At 39.7% G+C, this 10,791-nt stretch overlaps 1 protein-coding gene across 2 annotated transcripts; it reads left to right on the forward strand.

Moving 5' to 3' along the window:
- Positions 1-371: 371 nt before the first annotated feature.
- On the forward strand, positions 372-10,578 carry nipsnap1 (nipsnap homolog 1 (C. elegans)). 2 transcript variants are annotated; one of them, XM_020052242.3, is made up of 11 exons: positions 378-446; positions 547-623; positions 2,778-2,902; positions 3,403-3,448; positions 3,690-3,784; positions 4,043-4,113; positions 4,222-4,362; positions 9,092-9,123; positions 9,270-9,364; positions 9,571-9,654; positions 9,947-10,578. In XM_020052242.3, exons 1-11 carry the CDS (start codon positions 396-398, stop codon positions 10,009-10,011), a joined length of 882 nt encoding a protein of 293 aa, XP_019907801.2. In that variant the 5' UTR covers positions 378-395; the 3' UTR covers positions 10,012-10,578. The 2 variants fall into 2 exon arrangements, with proteins under 2 accessions (XP_010903906.1, XP_019907801.2); XM_010905604.5 differs by having other exon boundaries at positions 372-623.
- The last annotated feature ends 213 nt before the right edge of the window (positions 10,579-10,791 follow it).

The raw sequence follows: 10,791 nt of genomic DNA on the forward strand, positions 1-10,791 counted from the left end.
TACTTTACGTCAGGGCTTGTGAAAATACTTTTTTATTATATATATTTCGTACCATATGTGTACTTTGAACATTTATATAAGGTTTACATTGGAAAATGTGGACAGGTGACAGGGCCTACCCAACTAACCATTACACTGTTATTTATTTGTGTAACAAAACTGTCAATAAATGCTTCTTAAATGTTGTTACTTTAAGTTTGTCTTCTTATTTAATGAAATATTGTGTGGCTACAAAATTAAATGTATTTAGAAAGATACATGCATCTTATCGACATGCGGACGTTAAACTATCCTATAGTAATATGATCAGTTTTAATGTCCAGTCAAAGTCCAGTAGCTCGGATCATCGTTTTGCAATCCTCCCCTTTAAAGATACGTGCAGGGGCGCATGTCACATGATTTTTAAAGTAACTCGCGCGACTCGAAGGGATTTCAGCAACAGGCAGGTAATGGCTGATGAAAATTAATTAAAACTGCAACTATTGTTTATCTCGTCATAATTTAACGTAGACAAGAAAGAGAACGGTTTTCATTCGATTTAAGCAGGAGATGGCGGCGACTTCTTCAATGTTGGCCAAGTGCCAAGTACTGTACAGGCATGCTGTCAAGTTGCAAGTCATAAGGTAAAGGGAAACTTTGAACTTGGAATTTTGTCTATACATTTACTTGTACATTTGATCTCCAGAGCAAGTATGTTACTAAAATCGCACAAATCCCAGTCGCAGGGATACTAAATCTACTTTTAATAGCTAATTTAATCAGTGTTCAGCAACAATGGCTTGAGATTATTTTTTTATTCACTGTATTATTTAAGCTACAAGGAATGGAAGATATTAACGGTAAAATGTACAACAATAACTGTTTTGTTTTTCTCATTTAATCATTTGCTAGGCCAGTGCTCTTTGCCCCTAGCGTAATCCAGCTTAAAGTCCAATGATATAGTCTAGCCTTTTCCATAACAGGAAAGACGAAAGTCAATTTATGCAACATTTGTCAGGATACAACATTCCAGAATTCATAAATGTTGCTGCTAATGGGTTTTCCAATTTTGCATTTCCGTTTAATCCATCAGCATCTGATTTGATTCTGTGACACCGGAGTAGGCCTACTTTATACCAGAGTGTGTCATTAGCTGTGCTTTTTTTCTGACGGATCAATGACTTGAAATCATTCACGTTTTCAGTCACGTACTAAGCAACTACCAAAAAGCAAGGGACACCTCAATTTCCTTTTGGACCTGATATGGTAGTGTTCATAGCCGGAAATCTTTATAGAATTGCCATACCAGATAAGCTCCTATTATTCTGTGCTCATTCTACTGACCAGAGCAACATAAATGGCTAATTGATATAAATCGTAAACAAAGTGTAGGCTACTAATAATATTACTGCTACCAGTACACACCTTTACACCCATATTGTTCGAAGCTGTTTTTAAACAGTACATTTATTTAAGTTGTCAGATCCCTGCAAAAACTGTTTTTTAAAAGAATATCAATCAATGGAAACCAAAATTAAAGTAAACAATTGAAATCACAGGCTGAATTAATTTCATCATAGCAACTCAATTTGACTCAGTAGTGTGTATGGCCCCGACGTACCTGTATGCACTCCCGACAACGTCTGGGCATGCACCTTATGAGATGGCGGATGTCTCCTCCCAGACCTGGATCAGTGCATCTGTGAGCTCCTGGACAGTCTGTGGTGCTACTTGGTGGCGTCGGATGCACCGATACATGACGTCCCAGTGGTTCTCAGTTGGATTCAGGTCTGGGGATTTAGAGGCCCAGTCAATGGTATCAATGCATTTGTCATCCAGGAACTGCCTACATACTCTGGGCATTGTCAAGCACCAGGAGAAACCCAGGGCCCACTGCACCAGCGTCCTCAGACAATGGGTCTGAGGAATTCATCCCGGTACCTTACAGCAGTCAGGGTCCCGGTACCTTACCCCAATCTTCCACTGTTTCTGTGTTCTTTTGCCAATCTTGATCTGGTCTTTTTATTGGCCAGTCTAAGATATGGCTGTCTCTGCCTCTGCCTAGAAGGCCAGCATCCTGGAGTCACTTCTTCACTGTTGACGTTGAGACTGGTGATTTGCGGGTACTATTTAATGAAGCTGCCAGTTGAGGACCCATGAGGCGTCTGTTTCTCAAACTAATGTATTTGTCCTCAGTTGTGCACCGGGGCCTCCCACCCTTTGTATTCTAGTCAGAGCCAGGTTACTCTGTTCTGTGAAGGGAGTGGTACACACCATGGTATGAGATCTTCAGTTTCTTGGCAATTTCTCACATGGAATAACTTTAAATTTTCATAACAAAAATAGACTGACCAGATCCAGAAGAAAGTTATTTGTTTCTAGCCATTTTGAGCCTGTAATCTAGCCCACAATTATTGATGCTCCAGATACTCAACTAATCTAAAAATTGCATTTATTCTAAAGATGGTTTTATTGCTTTTTTAATCATCACAGTTTTCAGCTGTGCTAATTTAATTTCAAAGGTGTTTCCTTACGATCACATAGCATTTCAAAGTGATAAATTTGGATTAGCAGACAATGTTTCACTGGAACACAAGACTGATTTTAGTTGATAATGGGCTTCCATGTGGTTATTTGGATATTACATAGAAAATTTGCCATTTCCAGCTGCCATAAACATTAACAATGTCTACACTGTATTTCTGATCATGGTAATGTTATTTTAATGGCCAAATGGACATTTCTAAGTGACCCCGAACTTAATTAACTCTTTTTAATTTATTTAATAAATATTTCAGGTGTAGGACGTTTTCAGACAAAGGATGGTTCCGGTCAATGTTTGTGCCCAAGATGGAGACCAGGAAAGATGCCCACTCCAACCTGCTGTCAAAGAGCGAGACCAGTGACCTCTACAAAATGCAATGTATGTAATGTAACATATCAGCACATCTGTTTACTCTTCTAGAAAGACGTTTGAGGTTAACCTCCCAATGTGAAACATAAGTACCGCAAATTATATCAAATTGGATTCAATTTGTCTTAGTGCAGAGCGTAGCCTCTTTTTGACATCTCATCATCATGTCCCAGTGGAAAACAGTGACAGGATTATCGTACTGTAATGCGTATTCCACCGAGGTACCCACAAGAAAATCTAGGCACCAACCGGGCTAAATAAAGTGACATTTAATTTTAATGTTTACCTCACACTACATGCCCATTTGAAATTACGGAAAGAAAACTGTTGGAAGATGATCCAAAAATAGTAATTTCAGCATCATTTCAAATGACTGCTGAAGGAATAGAACATTAGTCGGATGCTGTACTGCACAGAGCAACTGATTAGCATGTCATGCAGTCTTTTACAGCCGGATGTCCCTTCACCAATGTTCAGACTGTGTGTATATCTGTCCCTTTTTCACTCAGTTCACAATGTCAAACCAGAGTGTCTGCAGATATATAACAATCTAGAGTGAGTACATCTTTAATTTGCATTTTTTTCCCTCATTATGTGCCATAAATGCTGACTGGATAACCCCTGGGCCATTTGTAGCTTTCAAGGACTTCACAGTAGAGGGTGATAATTAAATGTGACGAAACACAATATAAAAAGTGATTCATGAAATACATTTGATTGATTGGTTTTCAGAAATACAGTATTACTGCCTGTGGATATTGTGTTTTTTGACCGTTGCTGTGAAATACTAACTCAGGGCGGAGGTGCAGAGAAAGCTCCATTTAGATCAGGATTATCCATGTGAGGTGGTAGGGAGCTGGAACACTTGGTACGGGGACCAAGACCAAGCTGGTAAGTAATGGAGAACACTGTAAATGTCAAACGAGTCATTCATGTAGACCTAATCAGAAGTTATGTGATGTTTACCCTTAATTATTTAATCTGATGTTATGTTTACCCTGAATAAATGATAGTAACAGTTATGACAGACTGTTTTTGTGCAGACAGGTGGATGGAAGTCTTGTACAATATGACAATATTATGCTTGTCTTGCTGTCTCTTAATAGTTCAGCCAATGCAACAGTGACACCTTCTGGTTTGTTATTGCAGTGCACCTATGGCGGTATACAGGGGGCTACCCTGCATTGACTGAATGCTTGACCAAATTGAACAACAATCAGGTAGTTGTTTAAACAATATATTTTAGCATAGAAACCTGTTGTCCTACGTTACAGGGTCACTTTGGTTGAATAATTTGTATATTACTATCAATCTGTAACTATCTGTAGGACTATCTGGAGTTTCGTAAAGAAAGGAGTAAAATGCTAATCTCGCGGAGGAACCAGCTGCTCTTGGAGTTCAGTTTCTGGAACGAGCCAACACCCAGACCAGGACCTAACATTTATGAGATGCGCTCGTACAGACTTAAGGCAAGTCCCTGCTCATTTAATTGGGAAAAAAATACTTTGTGGAAGCACCCGTTAGCTTGGATTACAGCAGTTAATCTTTTTGTTAGTTTCTTATTGCCTAGCACACCAGGGTTTTGCAATTTTATCCCACTAATTGCAGAAAAGTTCAGATTTGGTCAAATTTCAGGGGGGATCTCCAGGTCCAGGCTCTAACTGTCTATGACACTGTTCTTCTGTTTTCTGAGCCATTTCTTGGTAGATTTTGGCTGTTTGCTTCTGATTGATGTCACTTTAAAAGGTGAAAATCTTTAACTTTAGCTTCCTTGCAGAGGGCAGTAGGATTTGTACCAAAATATCTTGATCATTGTCCCCTCTGTCATGATCAGAACTTTTTAATGAGGGTCTTCACAGTGTTCTATGATACATGTAATGCCTTTGGAATTATTTTACATCCCTCTTCTGATCTGTACTTTTCAAAAATAAGAACTTTTGCTCTTTGGACAACCTCGCGGCATGAATCAATTACATTGTCAGTTGGTGGCAAATTACCTTTATATGTGATTTGATATAATTATAATTTGGTTAATTCTAAACACTGTTAGAATTAGTTTTTCAGTTTAAATATTGTTGGTTATTAGCTTTTTGTAAAGGGGAAAACAGGTCTGACATGATTTGTCTTAATTTCACCCTTAACATAAACAAAAGCTGAATTTTCAGTAAGGGTGTGTAGATGTTTGATATCCACTGTAAATCCCTGCACTGTGTAATACATGCCTTTTTATGCTATACTAAATAAAAAATAAACAGTGTTTTAAGTGTTGGCCCGGTGTTTCATGGGCCAAAATAAAATACCTCAGAAATTGACCCTATGCAGGAAAACCTTATTTCTCTTGAGAAATGAATAGATGAGAACCACATCTACTTATTTAAATGGACTGTTTTCCTTATGAACTGTAACTATTGAAAATACTTACTGTTGCCTATTGTGTTTGTATTTTGCAAGAGCCATGGTTATTTCTAGAGAGATATAGACTCCCCTACCTATTGTCCAAATGCATGTCTGAGTTTGACTGATGCCAAGAGAACACTACCTACCAGAATGCATAGTGCCTACTGAAAAGTTTGGTGGAGGAGGGATAAGGGTCTGGGGCTGTGTTTCAGGGTTTGGGCAAGGCCCCTTAGTTCCAGTGAAGGGTCATCTTAATGCTACAGGATACAAAGACCTTTTAGACCATTGGGTGTTTCCAACTTTGAAGCAACAATTTGGGGAAGGCCCTTTCCTGTTCCAGCATGGCTGTACCCCTGTGCACAAAGCAGGGGTCCATAAAAGCATTGTTTGACGAGGTTGGTGTTGAGGAACTCGAGTGGCGAATTGGAATGATGATTGAGAGCCAGGCCTTCTGTTCCAATATCAGCGCCTGACCTCACAAATGCTCTTTTGGCTGATTCTCACTGAGACACTCAAAACTTGTGGAAAGCCTTCACTGAAGAGTGGCGGCTATTATTGCTGCAAGGGGGGTGGGGGCTCCATATTATCAATCAAATGTATTTATAAAACCCTTTTTACATCAGCAGTTGTCACAAAGTGCTTTTACAAAACACCCAGCCTGAAAATATCAAAGCCCATGATTTTGAAATGGGATGACCAACAAGTTCATATAAAGTTGTGCTCAAAAGTTTGCATACCCTTGGAGAATTGGTAATATACAGTGGGGAGAACAAGTATTTGATACACTGCCAATTTTGCAGGTTTTCCTACTCACAAAGCATGTAGAGGTCTGTAAAAAAAAAAAATCCAGAAAATCACATTGTATGATTTTTAAATAATTAATTTGCATTTTTTTGCATGACATAAGTATTTGATCACCTACCAGCCAGTAAGAATTCCGTCTCTCACAGACCTGTTCGTTTTTCTTTAAGAAGCCCTCCTGTTCTCCACTCATTACCTTTATTAACTGCACCTGTTTGAACTTGTTACCTGTTTAAAAGACACCTGTCCACACACTCAATCAAACAGACTCCAACCTCTCCACAATGGCCAAGACCAGAGAGCTGTGTAAGGACATCAGGGATAAAATTGTAGACCTGCACAAGGCTGGGATGGGCTACAGGAAAATAGGCAAGCAGCTTGGTGAGAAGGTAACAACTGTTAGAAAATGTTCAAGATGACGGTCAATCTCCCTCGGTCTGGGGCTCCATGCAAGATCTCACCTTATGGGGCATCAATGATCATGAGGAAGGTGAGGGATCACCCAAGAACTACACGGCAGGACCTGGTCAATGACCTGAAGAGAACTGGGACCACAGTCTCAAAGAAAACCATTAGTAAAACTACGCTGTTGTGGATTAAAATTCTGCAGCACACGCAAGGTCCCCCTGCTCAAGCCAGTGCATGTCCAGGCCCATCTGAAGTTTGCCAATGACCATCTGGATGATCCAGAGGAGGAATGGGAGGTCATGTGGTCTGATGAGACAAAAATAGAGCTTTTTGGTCTAAACTCCACTCGCCATGTTTGGAGGAAGAAGGATGAGTACAACCCCAAGAACACCATCCCAACCGTGAAGCATGGAGGTGGAAACATCATTCTTTGGGGATGCTTTTGTGCAAAGGGGACAGGACGACTGCACCGTATTGAGGGGAGGATGGATGGGGCCATGTATCGCAAGATCTTGGCCAACAACCTCCTTCCCTCAGTAAGAGCATTGAAGATGGGTTGTGGCTGGGTCTTCCAGCATGACAACGACACGAAACACACAGCCAGGGCAACTAAGGAGTGGCTCAAGGTCCTGGAGTGGCCTAGCCAGTCTCCAGACCTGAACCCAATAGAAAATCATAGAAGGGAGCTGAATGTCCGTATTGCCCAGCGACAGCCCCGAAACCTGAAGGATCTGGAGAAGGTCTGTATGGAGGAGTGGGCCAAAATCCCTGCTGCAGTGTGTGCAAACCTGGTCAAGAACTACAGGAAATGTATGATCTCTGTAATTACAAACAAAGGTTTGCGTACCAGATATTAAGTTCTGCTTTTCTGATGTATCAAATACTTATGTCATGCAATAAAATGCAAATTAATTACTTAAAAATCATACGTGATTTTCTGGATTTTTGTTTTAGATTCCGTCACTCACAGTTTAAGAGTACCTATAATAAAAATTACAGATTTCTACATTCTTTGTAAGTGGGAAAACCTGCAAAATCGGCAGTGTATCAAATACTTGTTCTCCCCACTGTATGTACCATTTTGAAAGGAAACATGAGTGAGCAGGCAAAACATCTAACGTCTTATTTCTTATGGAATTTACATTAAACTGTAGGTCATAACAGAATGGCACAATCAGAAATCAGAAATTAACAAAAAAGAAATTACTGACCCCTGATCAAAAGTCTGCATACCCTTAATTCTTAATACTGTGTATTGCCCCCTTTAGCATCAAAAGACAGCGTGCAGTCTTTTAATTGTTGTCTATGAGGCCCCAAATTCTTGCAGGTGGTATAGCTGACCATTCGTCTTGGAAAAATGCCTTTAAGTTATGCAAAGTCTTTGGTCGTCTTGCATGAACCACACATTTGAGATCTCCCCAGAGTGGCTTCATGATATTAAGGTCAGGAGACTGTGATGGCCACTCCAGAACCTTCACCTTTTTCTGCTGTAACCACTGGAGGGTCAACTTGGCCTTGTGCTTGGGGTCATTGTTGTGCTGGAAAGTCCAAGAGCGTCCCATGCGCAGCTTTCATTCAGAAGAATGCAAATTGTCTGCCAGTATTTTCTGATAACATGCTGCGTTCATCTTGCCATCACTGCCTTTAGAGCTCACACCCCCAAAACATCAGTGAGCCACCACCATGCTTCACAGTGGGGATGGTATTCTGTTCACTATAGGCCTTGTTGACCCCTCTCCAAATATAGCGCTTATGGTTGTGACCATAAGGCTATATTTTGGTCTCGTCACTCCAAATTACTGTGTGCCAGAAGCTGTGAGGCATGTAAAGTTGTTGTCAGGCATATTGTAACTGGGTTTTTTTTGTGGCACTGGCACAGTAAAGGCTTCTTTCTGGCAACTCGACCATGCAGTTCATTTTTATTGAAGTATCGTTGTATTGTGCTCCTTCTAACAACCACTCCGTCTCTTTCCAGAGCAGCCTATATATCTCCTGAGGTTACCTGTGGGTTTTTCTTTGTATCATTCTGATTTAAAAAGGAGCCAAACAACTGTGATAAATGGCTTCATATAATCACTATACTTAAATAAAATATTTGTATTTACCTGATAAGTCATATTTTCAAAATCAATGCCAACAGTTCACAATTTCTGCCAGGGTATGCCCTTATAGTGTATTTTACCTTCATTAGCAAATAAGAGTGCAGTAACTATCCAACATGCAGCACTTATCCAAGACAAATACCTCAAACTAAGCCAATTGGTCTGATATTTCACTGTGAATGTATGGAGAATATGTATTACACAGTATGGGGCGGTAGGTAGCAATGCTGTTAAAGCACTTTTGACCAGGGAATAAAAGATTGCTAGATTGAACTCCAAGTAATTGCTATAAAAGGCAATGTGTTCTCAGGCAATGTACCTGGTAAAATGAATGCAGGCCTTTGCACATTCAACTCTCTACTGTACACTGTCTATGAGCGTGTTGCGTGAACATTGTTTCATTCAGTGGGCACAAGCCTGTGAATGCATATGCAGTTTAAATCCCTGTCTGACTCTTAGTATAATCATTGAGTTTTTGTTTCCATTTCAGCCCGGAACAATGATCGAATGGGGGAATCATTGGTAAGACTTTTGATCTGATGTGACTGCAACTATTCTTCTTTGTTTGATAAAATGGTGCATACACATATTTAGTGCCTAACCGGTAAATATTCGGTAAATAAAGGTCAAAATGTGTTCACTGCTAAATATTCCCCTCTTTTTGTTAGGGCGCGGGCAATCAAATACAGACAGGAGAACAACGAGGCTGTCGGAGGGTTCTTCTCACAGATTGGAGACCTTTATCAAGTTCATCATCTCTGGGGTGAGTGGGTAGGGTTGTGATGTTAATTACAATGTATCCAAACAACTGAAACGTGTGCAGACATACCTGGACAACTTCCTTAGACAAAAGAAGTAAGCACATGTCATGTGCTTCATTATCGACATTAAGCTTTATATATTTCTGACCTGACAAATGCTTATCCATTTGTACTAAGAGTTTTGTGTGTTATTGGTTAACCTTTTCAGCTTATAAAGACCTGCAGTCACGAGAAGAGACCAGAAACTCTGCCTGGCTGAAGGAAGGATGGGATTCTAGTGTGTTTTACACAGGTAGAAGAGAACACCCACTCCTCAGAATGACAGGATTGTTAGTTTTTATCCATGTTAATCATATAGAGCATCCTTGTAACCTGCTTCTAACTGTTAGGGTATAACAAAATATATGTATGCTTCAGATCCAACTTAGACTGTGATCCATCTGTGATCATCATTCCAGACCTGTTTAATTTCCAGATGTAATGCTTTTCCTTGACCTACAGTAAATAATACAGGCTAATACTGTCTTTTAAATACTGTGTTAGATGTTAAACCTATGTTAACGCATGCCATCTTCTTCTCTCAGTGCCCTTGATTAGAAGCATGGAATCCAGGATCATGATTCCTACCAAGGGTTCACCTCTGCAATAACCAGAGGACAGTGCTATTTTTCTATGGATGAGCACAATGTATTGTACCCCCCACACCTCCATCTCTCTGTTTCTAGGTGCTACACTATTGACTCCTTCATATGCAGGAGCTCAAGATGGAGCCTCCCTTCCACTGTCATTACTGTGCTGAATGTGGTGAGGGATTTTATTTAGTTGTTGAAGTATTATCTGTCAATTGAATTATGCACCAAGCAAGAGAAAATTGTTTGTGACTTGAATCAGCAAGTAGCTGAGACTATAGCTGCTGTTTGAATAAATGAACGGGTCTTATTGATATATATGATTTTGCAGCTTTAGTGTGTCAACATAGGTAGGAAGGAATCCATGCTCAGGAATAGTGTATCAGGTAAAACTAACATATAGGTCAAAGTAAGAAAATGTAAATATCTTCATCAGCCATCTGAAGAAGTCAATTAGAAGCAAAAGGAGTCAGTTTTTTGTAATATGTATTTTATACTGTATTTGTAATTGATTGATTTGTTTTGTGATTTTTTTCCTCCACGTTAATCCATTGATCAAAATTTGTTATGCATGTTATTTAACCTGTGAATTCATTAAATATATATGGAATCAAGTTGTTACGGTAATGATATTGCAGACCTGAAAATATTGCAAACCCAAGCAAGTTCTGCTGGGTTCTGTAAGCTAGTTGCTTATTTATGATGGTTGTAATATATAGCCTATTATGGCTAAATGTGTACAGGCTGCTCAATTCTAATGATTTTCACGAATCATTTCAGATATTTTGACACCGTGTCTG

This window comes from Esox lucius, chromosome 13 (assembly GCF_011004845.1).
Source record: "Esox lucius isolate fEsoLuc1 chromosome 13, fEsoLuc1.pri, whole genome shotgun sequence".
NCBI lineage: Eukaryota > Metazoa > Chordata > Actinopteri > Esociformes > Esocidae > Esox > Esox lucius.

What these genes read in the sequence shown, in the direction of transcription:
- nipsnap1 (XM_020052242.3), top strand. Translation starts at nt 396, where the DNA reads ATGATTTTTAAAGTAACTCGCGCGACTCGAAGGGATTTCAGCAACAGG. An exon ending in CGGGGACCAAGACCAAGCTG is followed by an intron (nt 3,785 to 4,042) that starts GTAAGTAATGGA and finishes TTGTTATTGCAG; the next exon opens with TGCACCTATGGCGGTATACA. An exon ending in TCAAGTTCATCATCTCTGGG is followed by an intron (nt 9,365 to 9,570) that starts GTGAGTGGGTAG and finishes TAACCTTTTCAG; the next exon opens with CTTATAAAGACCTGCAGTCA.